Source organism: Haplochromis burtoni, unplaced genomic scaffold, assembly GCF_018398535.1.
Source record: "Haplochromis burtoni strain Fernald_Lab_line unplaced genomic scaffold, NCSU_Asbu1 Contig_27, whole genome shotgun sequence".
NCBI classification, from domain to species: domain Eukaryota; kingdom Metazoa; phylum Chordata; class Actinopteri; order Cichliformes; family Cichlidae; genus Haplochromis; species Haplochromis burtoni.
The window spans coordinates 2301263-2319590 of NW_024582388.1; the positions used below are offsets into that span (position 1 = coordinate 2301263).

Genomic DNA, 18328 nt, shown 5'->3' on the forward strand with positions numbered 1-18328 from the left:
ATCATTCTGAGAGATGACACATTTTCAGCTAATAGCTGGGAATCACCTTGTTTGTGCAAATATATTATTTCATGCCTGTCAAACTGTGTTATCTTTGGCATTTGTTGCAGATTCAGCCAAAGAAATGGGAATATATTGGATGTTTTGGTGGCAGGCTGCAAGTAGCAGCGCCTAAAGACATAATTAGAATTGGTTTTTGGTTTTTTTTGCTAAGCTGTATGTTAACAGTGTTGCATTATCTGTGGACACAACACTGGGTCATCTCTTAAGTGGCTCTTTTATGGTTTGCTAAAAGTAAAATTGTTAAGCAGCTTAATAAACATTCATCATTCAATTAAACTATAGCCCATGATAACTTAAAGTCTGTTTTTAGAGCAAAATCCAAAGAAATGAGGAGTGACTCAAGAGTTTTAAATAGGATTCTCGTTATTTTCAGTGCTTGTTGATAAAAATTGGAAAAAAAAACAAAAATATCTGTCTGCATGTGACAAAGCAACACCGAAGAAAGAAAAGTGTGCACACATGAAAAAAGATATCAGTAAACATTTTGTTTGGTTTTAAGATAAACAGCCTGGTGGAAGTAGAGTGAGGAAGAAGCAGATTGTTGCACAAAAAATTGAAATAATTTTTAGCCCTCAAGATTTAATACTCATCTATCCTAATAGGAGTTAAAAGGCTCAGTCTGACATGAGATTAAACATATACAAGTATCAGGCTTACCTCATTGACCTCTAAGGCAGCAATTTTCCCTTAAGATGAAAAACATTTTAGCTTTTGTTCCGCTATTGCCCTCACTGATTTTTAACAAACCAGAACTATAAACCAACCACGGCAGGCAAGTCCTCTACTGCCACCTACTGGTTGTAATTTAATGTAACGGCAGCTGTTACCTCTGACTAATACAAAATGCCTTCTGTGTACCTGATGATTGATTGGTGCATGGATGTGTGCAGCTTATCTGAATTTGGGCTTGTAAAGACATTTCAAAATGTTTATAAAATTGCAGCAAGCAACCAGAAGTGACATAAAATAACCACAACAAGATGCAAAACTACAAAGACAAAAAGTGATGGACTTAACCAAAGAGAGAAACACACACAGACACGTTAAAAAAGTGATGCTAATGCACAAACAACCTAAAAAAAGAAAAGGTGTGAATCAACAAAAAACTGAGGAAAATAACGACAAAAGGATGAAAAACGGCTTCAGAGAGATCTGAAATGCTTCATGCTAACTGTTGGAAATGAATAAAAACAACCAGAGATACAAAATGATTGAAGAAGAAACAACAACAAAAAAGGCAAAGTCTTAATAAAAATTAATTAAACTAAATCAGACATGCATTAAAGTGGCATTAATGAGCACAAAGAAAGAGAAATATGACAACACACAGTGCCTATAACACAACAGTATAGGACAGGGGTGTCTACCTCAAGGGCCGGTGCCCTGCAGGTGTTAGATATCACCCTGGGTCAACACACCTGAATCAAATAATTAGTTCATTACCAGGCCTCTGAAGAACTGCAAAACATTTTGAGGAGGTAATTTAGCCATTTAGATCAGCTGTGTTGGATCGAGGACACGTCTAAAACCTGCAGGACACTGGCCTTTGAGGCCTGGATTAGACACCCCTGGTATAGGGTACCAAATCAAACCTCTGGTTCACTAAACTGCTGAAATCCTTGGTAATAATAAGGTATGTGTATGTATGTGTATGTAAACACTGTATGTGTTTCCAAATCCTGACAACCCAAACCCAGGAAACTCGTCTATATGTCAGGCTGATTATGTTTCCATTTGCAAACAAGCTTACAAAAAAAAAAAAACACAAAGCAAAAAGCAAGCATCAGATTTAATCACAAGGTTGCTTCACCATATCAACTTCCATCTTGCATCCCCCCTCTCTGTTGTTATGTCATGTCTGATGTGAAATCACTAGTTCCTACAAAAAATGGACTCTGAATATAAAACAACTGCTGCTGAGTTTTGACTCCCCTCATGATCCACACAGCAACTGAACTACAGTAAGAGCAACAATCGGCTGTGTCACGAATATTTATAAAAGCTTGATTAACTCCATTTATAACTAAAAGTGCACACTTGGAGTAAAAGTCTATTATTAGTGTTTATTTTCATAATAACCTGGATACTGGGGGAGGTTTGCCTAATAACAGCTGCTTATATGCTGTCTAATCATCCTCTTCAAGCTTTCAAAATGCTGTTAGAAAACTCTTTTTGTTGCTTTGCGTCCTCATAATCCCCACTGCATATTTCCCCTCTAATTGTACATTAAAGCTGGAACCAGCCATGCATATAATCTGTCATTTGCTCATGGGTGAGTAAGATAATTGCTAGATTGCATGGATTCATACTCATAGATTGCAATTCTTCTTACCACTCAAAGGACACATGATGATTTTTAATAATAATGGCTCATAACTCAATAGTTTATGAATGGCTGATCTCAGGAGATATTGTGGTCTGCAGCCCTGTGGGCTTTCTGGCATTGTAAAAATGTTTCCTGGTCTCACAGCGCCACCTGGTGATACGTCTTCATTTAGATTTAGGATATCCAAACAAAACAGAAAAAACTCTCATTTTTAGTATTTTACTCTGTTTTGAATCGGTGCCAAAAACTATTACATTACTTTTTTTGTTTTCCATACGTTATACATTAAAACATCTCTTTGCAGATAGCTCAATTCAAAAGTTACAGGATGTCTTCTACTACCACTTTTAGGTTAGATGACAGTGAAGTTTAAAGCATCCACACTTGTATAAGTGGCTTACTTATTATCCCAGTTACATGTGATTGATTACAGCGGTATGTGAATAAATTCTGAATGTCTTCTTTACTCCAAGATTATTCGTATGCTCAGCATTTTACTGTCTATCAAGTCGTTAGATACCTGAGTCTGTAATGAGTTGATTGAGTTCTTGCAGCTGAACTATAAACTCTGATGTGGATTGATAACATGTGTGTAAAAGAAGATTTAAGAAGCTTTAAGTCCTCTTGCATACATAAAGTAATGGAGTGTCATTTTTGGACTTTTCCCACTCATACCATTCCTCAAAATATATCAGGCATGATTTTGTGCTTCTACTATACAGTATTACAATATGGATGAAGCTTCCAGGTCAGAAGCCTTGAACCTGCATCCTATCTGAAGGCCAGCAGATGGCGATAGATGTGGCTGCAAAAAACATTTCCGTTCAATCGAAGTCTATGGGAAAAGGGCTTTCTTGTCTTATCTTAATGCTTCAGCAGACTTTTCTGCTGAGCTTATGTGTTCAGTCCCTTATTTTGATTCATATTCTACAAAAAAAGTTTGAATAACACTGATATACTGAAATATTAAATTCTCACCTTTTAATGTACATGAAAAAAGTTTTCTTTTTCATCATTATGAGGGAAGTCTGTTGTCTCTTTTACTGTTCAGATCATCTCAGTAGCTGCTTGATAAACACACGACTTATATTCATATATTTATATAAATATTCATAGAAATATTTGCACTTTGCATTTTTTTTCTTTTTTGATATATTTATAGATGGAAAGACCTCCGGTGTTACTGAAACCTGAGGAAACGACCTTACAGAAAATTTCCATCAGATGACTAACAAAACAATCCAGTCAGTTTGAATTGCTGTCTTACATTTTATTGTGATGGGGAGTCATAGAAATGGAGCAAACCTAAAATAAAAACAATACAAAAAGACAGTGGATTTACAAAGGGTGCGGAGAGGACAAACAATATGCAGCCTTCAACAGTACAATGGAACAAGTTGGCACAGAACGGAAAACAGGGTGACGGGACGTTGGAAATTTGGCTTCAAAATAAAAAGAAATTTAAAAAGGGGAGGAGTAACGTCTTCATAACAAGATCCTTCATTTAAACGGCGACGACTCATGCTTTTAAAAAGTTTTAGAATTCAGTAGCTTTATAACGACGCAAAGAGCGGATGCACATGTAACAGTTTCTATTTGTCACTTCATTCCTGTTTTTTTTTTTTCTTTTTCTTTTTAGCTTAAAACAGAAGTCAAGTTTACAGAATACATGTTTTATATTTTTAGGGGTTTTTTTCCTTTAATGTCTTTCTTTTTTTCATTTTTTGTTAAAACAAACTTCATTTCCCAGAACCACATTTTGGGATTTTTTTTTGTTTGTTTGTCTCGAGATTATTTTTCATACTAAAATATATTATTGTATCAATTCAAACTACAGTAATGTACACTACAATGTGTAATAAATAACCATAAAAGAAAATATAAAAATAAGACACATAAATATAAAAAAGTCTTCTAAAAACTAAACAGGTATATTTTTTTTAATCTGTGAAAAGGGTTCTAATACTGCCATTGTTGACAAAAACATACAGAGGACATACTTTTAAAACAAAAAAAAGTAAAACAGATTAATACTATAAACACTGTCTGGTAAAACCAAAGCAAAACTCTTCAACAGAAACCACATTCACTAACGCTTGTTACCTCAAGTGCGGGACAGCTTGCCACAATGAATTTGTTTCTTTTAATCGTCATCTGAAAATAATAAGTGCACAAGTGAGACTAACTTACTGAGTCTCTCTATCATTGTTTTATACTTTAAACTTTTGTGGGTTTGGTCTGGTTTATCTCTTCCTGAGCCGACCTGGTGAGGCACATTACTGAGTTTGAGTGTTGAGGGGTTCTTAAAAATTTGGATTTATGCAGTTCGAAAGTTGGAAACTGATTATCTTACATTAGAAGGCATTTTAAAAACACTGCTCTAAACCTCAGACTTTGGACCTACAAGCTGCAGCCATTGGATACTGATGAGTTAGTAATTCATAACAAAAAAGTTTTAGTCAAGAGCAAATATGCAATTTTAAGTACCAGGAACAAAAGCAGAACTTTTAGACATGCCTGTAGATTTAATTTACTGATAGAAAAGTGCTAAACATTCTCTGGCTTTAACTTGTCTTTTTGAAAAACAATCATTGTAAACTAAATAATTCTAGCTTTTAGTTTGGCAGATAAAATAAAATAAGACGTCACCCCCAAGTGGGCTATTTGGACAAGGGGTCTGTCTTTTTACAGACAAAACAGCCCAAATACTGTTTCTCAAGTGTCCTTCTTTGTTGCTGTGACAAATCTGCTGTTCTGTGCAAGTCAACAAACATTAGTCAACATGGCTCCTGTGTAAGTAACAGAGGGACATAATACTGGCTACATGTGTGAGGAAAAAAAATAACACTGTTCAATGGCACTTTTAACAGCACACAGGTCTTGCATAAGGCTGGAGGCATTGGGGTGGAGCAGGAAAAAAAGCCCCGATCCTTCACGTACAGTTTGACTTCATATATAAGCCGATAATACTGAAACACTCGCTGAGAACTAAAGTCAACCAAAATAAGGAGAAGCTTGGTAAGAACAGGCGCGTCTGTTTTGGATCCACAGCCGAGCCACGAGGTCGGAGTCTGCTTTTATGTCTTCACCTGGAGACTCCACCCGTTCGGGCAGTGCTGAGCAGCAAAACAAAGGCGCGCCATGCTGGCTTTGAGGTTGTGACTCTGCCTTCCCTGATAGGACAAATTTGGTTATGGCGTACAGAAGCCGCATTCTCATCCCGGACTCCCCATCCCACCCCCCAACCCTCCCCAAGAATACTTTGTTTTCCTTAAGGCTAACAGTCAAACTGAAATCAACAGTAATGCTAGCTAGCAAAGAGTAACACTAACACAAACAACATTTCGCTAGCTAGTGTACATATATAACACTGAAGGGCATACAATGCATGAGGCATGTATCCATAGGTAAACCAGGAATACTGTAGTGCAGAGGTTTTTGTTCGTAGAACTCAATAAAATACTGATTTTAGGAAACTTCATTGGCAATAAAAAGGTATAGAAATCTTTCTCATCTTTAAAGGTTAAAAGGTTTTCAAACAAGAACACGATTAGTTAACACTGATTGAATGAAAAGAAAAAACAAAGCAACCTGGGATGTCTCAGTAACAAGTCTAATGAGTTGATGGGTGAGTTCTACTTTAAAATCTGTACTTCTATAAACAATTTTAAACACTGATATTTCATTTTCACAAAGAAAAAGTCACGTTTTTTCTTTTTTTCTATTTCTTTTTTTCTTTTTTCAAGTTCAGGCACACCTGGGTTTTTGTACACAGTAGTGGACCGTTAAGATCAGGCAACTGCCGTGACTTTCTTCTGATGGCAAGATGTGGTTTTTGTCTAAGATTACCCGACTTCAATGACCGACACACTCAAAACTGTCCCGAAGAATTTTCTTCCTTCATTTGGTGTCTGTCACCGCTTCCTCTGTTGTTTCGGTGTTTCCTGTCCCGTCCCTGATGCTGCTGTCTGTATTGACTTCACAGTCTGCCGCTTTCTCTGCATCCACACTTGCTGATTCCTCCTTTTCTTCGGTTCTTTCCTCCATCTCGGCGTCCTCCACGTGGTCATCTCCCAGCTCCACTTCTACTACGTCACAGGCAAACTCCTCCTGCTCCTTCTCTTGTTCAGTCTCTTCTTCTTCTGCTGTCGCCTCTTCCTCTGCTAATTCCTCTCCCTCTTCCTCCTCATCATCGTCGTCAAAGTTACCCTCATAGATCTCGCACTCGCCGTCGTCCACCTGCACCACCCGTATGTCGTCCATGCAGATGGCCTCGTCTTCCTCTTCCTCACTCTCCCTCTCGTCTGAGTCCATTTGGGAGGGCGGGGTCGTGGTCCGGCTGTCTGACTGCAGCCTGCCGCTTGGGCTGCCGAGCTCTGACTGATCCCTGGGTGGCCCTGAGCCGGAGCCCGAGTTTGGCCCGTCCTTCTTGCAATAGGAGTAACGGTGATTCATATGCTGGGAGTACGAGCCTGAGTGAGAGAAACGCTTCCCGCACTTGTCGCACTGGTAAGGTTTCTCACCGGAGTGCAGCCTCGAGTGTTCGATCAGGTGGTGTTTGTGTTTGAAAGCCTTCTTGCAGACGTTGCACTCGTGGGGTCGTTTTCCTGCAGATGAAACCAGAGCGCGTTAGAGAGGAACTGTGCTTCTTTGCCTGCATTAAGTGTAACAGAGTATAGAAAAAAATATTCAAAGCAAGTGTTCCTTATTTTGGTTTGATTTGTTTTATTATTATTTATTATTTTGTTGTTTCACTGCTTGTGGCACGCTTTTATACTTGTAATGAAATGCACTATATAAATAAACATGCCCTGCCATCAATCAAGCTTGCGTGTTCATTCAAATAAACATAAGCAGGTTTGAACAATTCAAATATTACATAAATATAATTAAAATAGCATAAATAAATGAATGCGTTTGTAACTATAATAATTAGGTGATACAGAATAGAGATTTGTTACCGTAGCTAAACATCTGTCTCTTTGTCAGCATGAATATAACAACAAAGATTTCACACAAGTTTGTTTGTGCATTCTTGGCCACCACTTCACTGTTCCCTCAGTTGCTCACGTCATATTTGATGACTTATTGTGCCTGACTAAGGTAGCTTAAATGAGTTACGATTCTGTCTCTGTCCTTGTACCAGCAGCAGTGCAGGCCTATCTGAGGTTTACACTGGACAGGTAAATAAGACTGCAGCCAAATCACAGGTCTCTTTAACACAAACCCAGATGCATTAAAGGTACTCTGCAGTGAGGGGAGCAGACAGCTGCTGGCAGCGGCTGTCACTGCCATCAATCTCCAGATGCACTACAGATAAAGATTAACATGCATGACTAAATCTAGTTAATTTACATGATGAACCTAAGGGCTCATGTTAATTATATGCATTGTACCTTTAAATTAAAAACAGACAGAAACTGCTGCTTTATTTCCCAAACAACTGAATGTTTAACTTTAAGATTTACTAGCGCCAGTTCCAAAAATGTGATAATTTCTAGCATTTCTTCATTGGGAGCCATATTATACTAAATATCAGTTGGAGTTTGTTCTAGCAAAAGCATTTTGGAAATACAACAAAACGCCTAAAGGCAAAACAATTAACTAAGAAAAAATAACCCGATACTTTACAATCCATTGGGAGAATTACACAAATATATATATATTTTTAATTTGCTCAAATCAGGGAATCAGAAGTTTAAATTGTTAACAAGCAAAAAAAGCTTGGGAGCCAATGTTTGTTTTAAGTATTCAGAACTCTCAGCACCTGGAAAAGTAATTGCTGACATACCCATACAAAATGATCAAAGCCACACATTATCAGAGGCTTTTATGAAACAGACTTTAAAGTGTCTTTAGAGTATAGCATTTAATAGTTTTTAACATCCCCTGCCAAAAGAAAATCTCACTAACAAAGCTCATATGTTATAAGGGTAGGGCCAATTTGAAGGATAAGGATGTTTTCTTTCTTTCTTTCTCTTTTCTTTCCTTTTTTTAAAGTGGATGTCAAGGCTGAACCAAAACACAGTAGTGCAGAGTAAAGATAACCGCTAACAGATTTGAATAAAACCACTGCCAATATGATGCTACCTGGAGCTACTAGGAAAATATCCTTTTTAATTCACCGCACGAGTTACGTGTCTATAAGCACTGATGACAACTGGGACATTTACAGGCCAGGTGTCCCATAAAAGTCTCAGAGTACCGCGTAGTTAACGAGGGATGATGTCACACTTAAAAACACAGCCTTCAAAAGTAGAACTCTTTTGAGAAGTAACAGAAATCCTGCTTAATAGACTAAAGCTGAAAAATTCACTTAAACAAGACGTACCTGTGTGTTCATATTTGTGCCTGAGCAGGGAGCTGCCCTTCTGGAAGACCTTGGAACAAAGATCACAGGGGTAGACGCCATTTTCTAGCCGCCGCTTCTTCATCGCCACGGCTGAATCTGAGTCGTTCTGCTCCTCCACTGTGGAAACACCCTCGGAGCTGCTCTCCAAACGCTTCTCCTGTTGTAAACAGAATTACAGTATGTCGGAGTCACATTATTTACTCTCCCATCCTACCCTTCAGGAAAGCTAGTTTCACCATAAATATTGTGTGACAGGTATGTGAAGAGCTCATTCTTTGACTGAGTTGTTCTTGAAAATGTTTTCCTGAGAGCCTGCAGTGAAGCTCTTCACTTTAGAGGTAGATAATTCTCCTAGTGTGAATACTCTAACTTACTGAGAATTAAGCAGCAACAATCATGGGTGAAAATGTGAAGCTAAGACCCGAGTGCAAACATAAAAAATCCTCTAGGTGACACTATAGGCTGGCTGCAAAAGCAAGTCGATACCTTAAGACTCACATTTAAAATGCATGTTTACAGCCCTGCACATATAACAGCCTCGTATTTGAGCTCTTTGGATAGTTTTTCCCTTCATAAGAACTCGTCCCCCCTAACTCAATCATCTGGATAAACATTAAGGTTTAAAGATATAGATTAACTAATGCTGGATTAACTGAGCTGTCTCCCCTTTGCTAATTTAAGTCAATGGCTGCTTGGCCCTGAGCGTGGTTCTGTTGGAGATTTTTCCTCTTAAAAGGGAGTTTATCCCCTCCACTGTTGCCATGTGCTCACTCACAGGGGGTCGTTTGATTTTGGACATTTTCTGTCTATTATATTAGCGTCTTTACCTTACAAAATAAAGTGCCTTGAAGCGACTGGTGTTGTGATTTGGTGCTATATAAATAAAACTGAACTGAACTGGATAGTTCGACCCACATCTACTGATGAAATTCATGCTGCGGTGCACTGTCCAGATGGTTTCTATCAGCAGCTCCACAGACACGAGGTTTCATGTTTAAGTAAATTTGGTTTGAGGATATCGTATTACTCAAAGGCAGTTTGGGTGTTCTACAAAGTCATCACATGTAATCAGGACAGGATGTTATTGAAATGTTTAATGAGTTCACGGGGCTACTGCCATCGATTGAAACTGAGCTAATGGTATTGGTGAAGTAGATATGAACAGTTCAAGTTAATGGAATCAGAGAATTACCTAAAAACTAATGAGTCATTACTGGTAAAATAATGACTCCAGGTCATCGTAAGTGGCAACCGCAATGCTAACGATGTCTGGTACATTCTGACTCTGACTGGCTCCAGCTCAAGTAACTAATGTTTGGTGCTGTTTCTTATATAGCATATAACGGCTTCTTGCAGACTTTCATGACTGCTTTGTGGCTTGACTACCGATTCTCACTTTGACTGCTGAACTCAGCATGTCTCAGGCTTTTGGAATTTTCTATTTCTCTTGACGCACATTTCTTCAGTTTTTTTGTGTTGAAGGACTGACACTAACAGGATGCTTTTTATTTTGGGTTAACGCTGGTACTTTCCACAGCAAAATGCACCTAAAGGTAGCATGTTAGTCTTTCCAGTAATCTATAGATGCTTAGTTTGTAAGTAGTTTGTTTCAGTGTAAAAGGAAACAACCCTCACTCCCTGCAAAGAAACTTGATTAAAAAAAGAAATAGTCATTGCAATAATCAATTCTGGACTGGTCAAAAGTGAGAATTTTCTCCTTTTCTTAAATTTCCAGTTAAAGGGGAAAATTTTAGTTACATAAAACAAATAGTGCAGTGTCAAGTTAGGCTCTGGGAAAGTCGTATAGAAATTTGAAGAACTAACTAACCAATAAAAACTGCAAGCTGCAACAACAAGGTTTTTATACCTCTTCCACTTCAGTGTTTTTGGGGTTTTTTGTAATTAAGACTTATGTATAGTCGACTCTCCAGGTACTGAATTTGTCTCGGTACAAATAGAGACATACTCTTTGCTTCAGTACTTCAAAGTAGGCGTGCATGACAACCATTCACTTTAGGGAATCAAACAGAGCTCTAATTAGAAACTTCATGCTAACTTTTTTTACATATAACATGGTTATCACTCGCCGCAATGATCAGCTTCCCATTTATTCTGATGTTGGATGACAGACTACACAAGCAGCTATGTCTCGCTCTCAAAGTACTTTCATAATGTGAGTTTCAGTTCTTTCTCAGTTATTCAGCACAAGCAAATTAATTCAAATCCATTCATTTGAGTTGCTAGTTTCTGGTGACTGGTGATCACAGTGATCAAATAAAAGATATAAAACCTTTATAATAAGAAAAAATAATCACATTGTATAAATAAAAAAGGTATAAGAAGTAACTGTTTTGCATTACTAACCTTATGACCATTGAGAACAACAGTCTTTGCTCCAGTGGCATTGCCAGCTGTAGTGGCGTAGGTATATGTGAGCTGGGGGATGAGGATGGTGCGCTTCGTGGTGGTGTTGAGGCAGCCCTGACCAGCGATGGCAACTAAGGTAGGAAGCTGTGCGGCAGTGACGATGTTAACAGGTCTTCCGGTCTGAGGTGTGGTCACATAGATGGTTCGACCCTCGAGCTCCTCCTTCCTTAAGCAGGTCAAGTTCAGAGGCTGTTCTTGCTGCTTGGCGGGAGGTGTAGTCATTTTGTTTTCCGATTCTGTTGCGATCTGTTTAGGAAGAGAGAGGTCCAGAGGTTCCGCCTGGGAGTCAGAAGCTTCCGGGTCTTCTGGTTCACTTTTAACGATGACAAGGTCCTCGTTGTTGAGTGATTCAGAGTCTGATGGGGAGGCGCTGCGAGAGTCTGACGAGGCTTTGTTGGATACCTCCTTGATTGTATTGTCTTCTTCTTCCTTTTCATTCTGATTCACAGTGACCTCTGAGCTGGAATTTGTGGCTTCAGTGTCTTTAGAAACTGCGGTTGCATCATTGTGGCGCTTGCTCACACTTTTCCCCGAGTTCATCTTCATAAACCACTTTCTAACCACATCCACTGGGATACTGACAGACTCTGAGATCTTTGTCAGCTCCTCATCACTGGGATTGGCGTTGGAGGCAAAGTATGTCTTAAGAAGTGAGAGGAGATCGACGACAGGCGGCTCCTCCAGGGTCACCCCTGCCTCGTTTAGCAAGGCGGCGAAAGACGGGTCCAAAGCAGCAGAGTCGACGGCCTCTCCGTTGGCTGCTTTGCGATGCTGGAGGAGATGCAGCGCCTCCAGATTGTCAGGACAGTCATCGCAAAGTAAACATGTACTGGTGCTGTTGGGCTTTGGCTTCTGAGCTGCTTCTGAAGTTTTATCGGTTGCCTTTTCTGTCTGCGTGGATGCCTCCTTCTCCACATCTGCGATGGGGACTGTTTCCGGTTCTTTCTTGATAATCGTAAGGTCGGCCGCCTCTTGGGTTTGGGGTTTAGTTGTTGTGGGAGCTGCAGCGGCCACAGTCGTGATAGTGGGAGGCAGAGTAGGGTTATTTTTGACAACAAGCGGTGTAGGCTGGGCGGTGGCAGTTGTGGCAGCAGCAGGGCTAATGCTGTAGTTGATGATGATCTTGGTGGTACCGTCGTGATCCACGAAGGCAGGAAGGCTGATGATCTGTTGCTGCGGCTGCTGGACCACAATTCCCTGCTTCCCCTGCGTCACCACCCCATTGGCTGAACCCAGCACCTGCCTGAGCACATTTCCATCCATCGCCACCTTGAGCACATTCTGCAAGTCATTAAGATTGATACTGATGGGCGACATCAGACCTACTGTTGGAACAACCATAGCCACACCCTGAGGCAGGGTTGCAGCTGGGACCACAGTCGGCTGTGCTGTTCCTCCGTTCACCACGCCGTTACTGCCGGCTGAAGTTGCCGGTGCCGCCGTCACAGGCTTGCACTCAATTTCCACAGGTTCTGATTTGATCTGGGTGACAGGCAGCTGCTCCTGGAGGGGTTTGCTTTCAGTCTTGTCTTTAAGAACCACACGAGCTGGAGCGATCACAACAGGTCTCGTCTGTGCAGGGGCTGGGGGGGACTTAATCGATGTTCGAGCAACACCGTTGGGGGGCGTAGCACCCACACACTTTTTGCTACTGATGTGGGAGCTGTAGGAGCCTGAGTGGGAGAACCGCTTCTTGCAGTTTGAGCATTCGTATGGTTTCTCACCTAAAAGTATCAGAGAGCGAGAGAGAAATGACAAAACTTTCAAAGAGAAGATTCGAAACATGAAAAACCAAAAACAATTCAAATTTTTTAGTAACTTATTTTGAAAAGTGTTGGGATTTGATACTGAGCCCAACTTACAGAATTGACAAATTGATTCATTACAGCAGAAAAACAGAGTTTGGTCACTCCGGCAATAAAACCATTTAAAAATACTTGTTATATGTAAAGGGTATTAACTTCCTTCTTTAAGGAAAGCAGGGCATTTAAACTTCGTTTGGTATGGCAACTGAAGTGGACACCCATTACCAATCTGTAGCAAAAGATGATGCAGTAGGTCAGTGCAACCTTCATTTAACTAGATCAATTCATCAAAACACATTCCTATGTTCCCTTTTGAAGAAACAGGGATGGGGTAAAAAAAAGCGTTTAAACAGCAGCACAGATCCAAAAAAGCTTTAAAGCCCCGACTGATAAAACAAGCACTTTTATGAGACTTTATTAAAAAAAATGTACTGACCAATTTTGCACTAGAGGCCTCATGATGTCATATTTGGACAAACTGCATTAGTGTGTCTACAGCAGGGATGCCAAACTCATCGAGGCCCACACACAGCCCACTCTGATCTTAAGTGGGCCGGACGAGTGAAACGTCACTTTCTGTCAATGTAAAGACGTTTAACTACACATGTAACCCCTGAGATATCTTAATATAAGATAAAGAAGTGCAATTTTAACACCACTTCTCAGTTTTTCTACATAATGAAATTCACTGCCCAGGCTGTCCTGTATTTATAAAACATAAAGATTTGGTTGATTGATGAAAATGGTCTTTTTTTTTAACTAAATTTTTCTGTAATTTAACTGTTTAACTCTTACTTAAATATTTTCTTTGTAGTATATATGGCTGTGGGGGAACTTTATCAGCAGGGAAAGCTGTAAAACTTGTTTGTCCTCCTACATATTTTCCAAAGCCGTCCAGCAGCCCATTCTGAGCCAATTCTGGCATCCAGGCCTTATGTTATTGACATAGCTTACCAAGTGCACTAAGGAAATGCTCTATATTAACCAGCTTTAATGGAACACCTGAAATCTGGTGTCGATTAACATACACGGTGCCAATTAAATACACGAACGAAAAAAACAACCTAAAATTTTCAGTCGGTTAATGTGTACATTTAATGAAAATTATTAGTCAGTTGTAAATGCAGTAATTGCAGACAAATGTTCGATGATTAGAGGCCTGCAGTTTGGAACAGCTACACAGGTTGTAGCAGACTGTGCATGTGTGCAGCAGCTCACCGCTGTGAATGCGCAGGTGCTCCTTCAGGTGGTGTTTGTATTTGAAGGCCTTGGAACACTCGGTACACTTGAACTTGCGAGTTCCACCTGTTCCTACCGATCCTCCTGTTGACTGCGAAACGTGACGCTGAGTCAGAAAAGAAGAAGGTCTCTATTATTTTTCTGTGTCGTTCAGTTCTTTTAATATCAGATGAATATTTCATAGGAATTCTGTGTAAAAGCTTTAACATTTTTGAAAACTGTAGCTCGAAGGTTTGAAAGGAGCACTGGGGACGTGTTTTTGCTTACATAACAGACCGAATCTCATGCATAATAAATCAAAGTGCACAAAATTTTAAAACCGAAAAAGAAATATCAGTGAATTAAAGTTGAACAACATGACAAAATGTTCATCCTAGTGATCCTGAGGCAGAGATTTGAGTCTGGGTAACAGTTTCACGTATCAGACCTGATTTCGCTCTTAGTTTGGCGCATTGCGTCTTCGGTTCTCATGCTAAGAGGTGTTACCTGCTCTCTGGAGCCCCTGTGGTGGCTCATGTGCCTCTCCAGCTGCGAGCGATAGGTAAAGGTGTAGCTGCAGTGCGAGCAGCTGTAGTTATCCTCACTGGTCTCGTGGCGATACTTGATGTGTTCCTTCAGTGAGGCGTTGCGTTTGTAGCCCCGGGAGCAGTAGGGGCAAGTGTGCAACTGGGAAAAAGAATCAGGTGTTCCTGTGGTGGAAGAAAAAGGGAAACGTGGATGATAGATGATGCTTCATTTTTTTTTCTTACACTTCATATGAAGAGCATGTCGGACAGTCTAACAGCTCCTCCTCCTCCTATACCTTTCTGATGTTGGTTAGCTCATTTCCTTAACTCCAGCATCCACAACTCTCCATACAGTAACTAGCCAGCTGGATGAAGGGAAGTCCAACACATAAGCTAAATATTTTGGATATAAACAACATAGTTTCCCCACTCTCTGTATGAAGGCCTGAGAATAACCTGCTCTTCATAAAACCTCTCTAGACTGTATAAGTTTTACTATTGTCTTTGCCCTTAAATCTTCCTTAAAGCTATAACAAGCCAGCTACTGTTATTATTTCAGCATTTATGCCTTTCTCATGCTCCAGAACATTCAGAGCTTCCTCCAAGTAAGTAATGTTCTTTGACCTGTGCTATCTCAACTTTATCCTCAACTTCACCAGCTGCTAGTGGAGCACTCAACACTTGAGTTTAGTGGTTATACTTTGGAGTTTGAACCTTAGTGTCTCTACTGTAAATGGCAGATTTGTGTGACAATATCTCACTTTTCTGATTGGATCTTTTATTATAACCTCAGAGGTCCATTATCAAGAAAATGTGTTCTGAGATCTTCAGTGTTTGAAATAAAAGCTCTGAAAATACAGCCGTTTGTTATCCACCCCAACAACTAGTTTACCTGTCAGCTTTTCAAACAATTCACAATCCCTCTTATTTACTGCTCACTTCTGAGGTGAGTACTAAGCTGAGTATAGCATGCTATGAACTCCAGAATGCTGAGCAGGAAGAAGCTGGAAATTTGTAGTGCTTGACATCAAAGAATTTGAAATTTCGACACAGCAATAGTAATACCTGAACATCTGCATCATGACATTCAGTATAATATGTGATGTTGGCGTGTTACCGTTTTCATCGGCTCCTCCCGTCTCTGTTGGACTCTGCTCGTCCTCGGGGGCTTCAGGATAGATGATGGCTGTGTCTCCCTGCTGGAGAATCTCCTCCACTAGAGCATCCTTCTCCACCTCCTCTTCTTCCTCTGATGCACACTCCTCCTTCACTAAAAACACAAATGCACGAAGAACCCAATTATCCACCACGGACAGCACTACAGATACAGACAGACTGAATGACTTTGTGTTTAAATCATTTTAAACGACTTATTTTCTCTGTGAGGAATCCCTTCTATGAGCTAATGCTTGAAGTACCACCACTAGAGGGCGCCATATAACTTGTAAATGATTTGATAATGGGCTCATCACTTGAGCTATCCCGTTGTGCACTTTGTATTTTCAAAAAACATTTGTTGGGCAATTTAAAAATGGCATAGCTGCCGAAAATTATTCTTAAAGAAACCTGGACTAGTTCTGCTTGTTATATGTTCAGAGATCCCTAAAATCAGAAGATTCTGAATTTGGGAAGTTGTAGCTACAATGCTGTGGAAAACTATGGAGCAGCTTGTTTTAGCAGCAGTAACTTGAAGGGATCATTTATTGTATGACTTTATCAGTCTCTCTCGTCATTGTGGAGGAATTTGGGCCCACTCTTTTTTACAACATTCCTTCAGTTCATTGAGGTTTGTGGGCATTTGTTTATGCACAGGTCTCATAAGTTCCTGCTACATCATTCAGGTTGAGTTTTGAGTCCCTTGATTCTTTTCTTTTTCAGCCATTACGATGTAGTGTACATAAGATCATCCTGTTGCATGACCCAGTTTCATCCAAGCTTTAGCTGCTGGACAGAGCTCACATTTGGCTCTAGAATTCTTTGGTACACAGAGTTGACTCAATGACTGCTGGGGCTGAAGTCCCGTGGCTGTAAAACCACCCTAAATGATCACCACTGTGTTTGACAGTTGGTATGAGATGTTTGTGCTGATATGCTGTGTTTGACTTTCATCAATGTGGCACTGTACATTCAGGCCAAATATCTCCATCTTGGGCTTGTATATCCAAAGGACACTGTTCCAGGAGTGGTCTGTTCACATGCAACTTTGCAAACGTAAACGAGAAGGGGATGGCTTTCTCTTGGCAAACCTCCAAAAAAACCATACACATTCATGTTTCTCTAACCGTACAGTCCAGAACTTTGCAGACCTCAGTTAGCATGGTAAATGTCAATGTCTGCCACATAGCTCTTGGGCTTTTTGCTGTTTATTTGCATCTTGACATTGGCATGAATTTGCTTCAGACCAGCAAACTGCTAAAACATCTGCTTGTATCCAAAGCGGTCACACTTGCTGATGATCCGTTAATAATCAAAAGCATTTGATTAGAAGCACTTGATAGCTTCTTACCCTCCTAATTAATATAGAAGCAGTAAGGACATAATTAGAAAGCTCTGACGTGAGTATGCAGACCAGTGAAAAACTGAGCCACGCGACTGTAATGCTGACCAAACATACAGCATGAACCTCTGTAAATGTTATCATATTTAAATATTGGAAAAATAAACTAAACACACTTGAAGTAATTAGAATTAACACTCTACTACAAAGTCCCAGCACATACTGTTCGCTAAGATGAAATAAAATCAAACCTTATTATACTGAACTTTTAAAAATTAATTTGGAGCCAAATATTAGACAGACCAAACCGTACTGTGATGCTGTACTGTCATGTTACTTAGGACAATATTAAAAACAGAAACCCTTGCTTCCTACATACCTGCTAATATTCATACATCTTTAATCATCTATAGCTACAGCCAGCTTATGTGGCTGCAGCAGCTGAACTGTTAGCGATCTTTGAGTTCACTTGGAACAGCTGGTTTGCTGCACAGACACAGACAGTATGTTTCCCTGCAACCATAATGAGCCTTACAAAGAATAATTACAGCCCTGGGCGTGATTCAAACGTGGCACTTCAGAGGGAAATGAGTCAGGGACGTAACAGTGGCACCACACTGACAGTCTGTCCTCTACCCAAACACTCCCTCTCATTAAACCAAACACACTCCTCTATTCAAATTAACCTTAAGTAGCCGACATGGAACAAAACAGACAGCAATGAATATGCTCAGGCAAACTTGGCATCTACAAGTGCTTCAAAAAAGCACTGCGTGCAATTTTATATCAAACGCATTTTGAAAAGATGGTGACCTGAATGCAAGTAATAATTTGCTGTTACCTGTTACTTCAAATGTTTGCAGAGCACCATCAAAGAAATGGCAAAGAAGGCCAAGCCACTTAATTGAAGAAATCAGTTTAGGATCAAAGGCTTCCTCATTCCTATTTTTTTGCCTTTGTTTTCTTAAATATGCAAAGACTGTAACGCATTTTCCAACACTCGTCTTATTTTTTCCATCCACGATCATTCACAGCAAACAGTTAAACTAGACAGCCATGCAGATAACACTTCAGACTGCAGAAGAAACAGAGTAACACTGCACCGCCTGTTTA

General features: G+C 39.9%; 1 protein-coding gene across 2 annotated transcripts in view; it reads right to left on the minus strand.

Annotated features, from left to right (window-relative positions):
- Positions 1–1815: 1815 nt before the first annotated feature.
- The window catches only part of LOC102292734 (zinc finger E-box-binding homeobox 1), a 75646-nt gene continuing 59133 nt past the window's right edge, over positions 1816–18328 (minus strand). For both annotated transcript variants that reach the window (XM_005918045.3, XM_005918046.3), the window contains exons 3-8: positions 15836–15988; positions 14699–14901; positions 14192–14318; positions 11106–12892; positions 8721–8898; positions 1816–6996 (exon numbers count right to left, since the gene is read on the minus strand). In XM_005918045.3, the coding sequence (XP_005918107.1) occupies positions 6290–6996; positions 8721–8898; positions 11106–12892; positions 14192–14318; positions 14699–14901; positions 15836–15988 (3155 nt within the window). In that variant the 3' untranslated portion in view covers positions 1816–6289. The remainder of the gene's footprint in view (positions 6997–8720; positions 8899–11105; positions 12893–14191; positions 14319–14698; positions 14902–15835; positions 15989–18328) is intronic.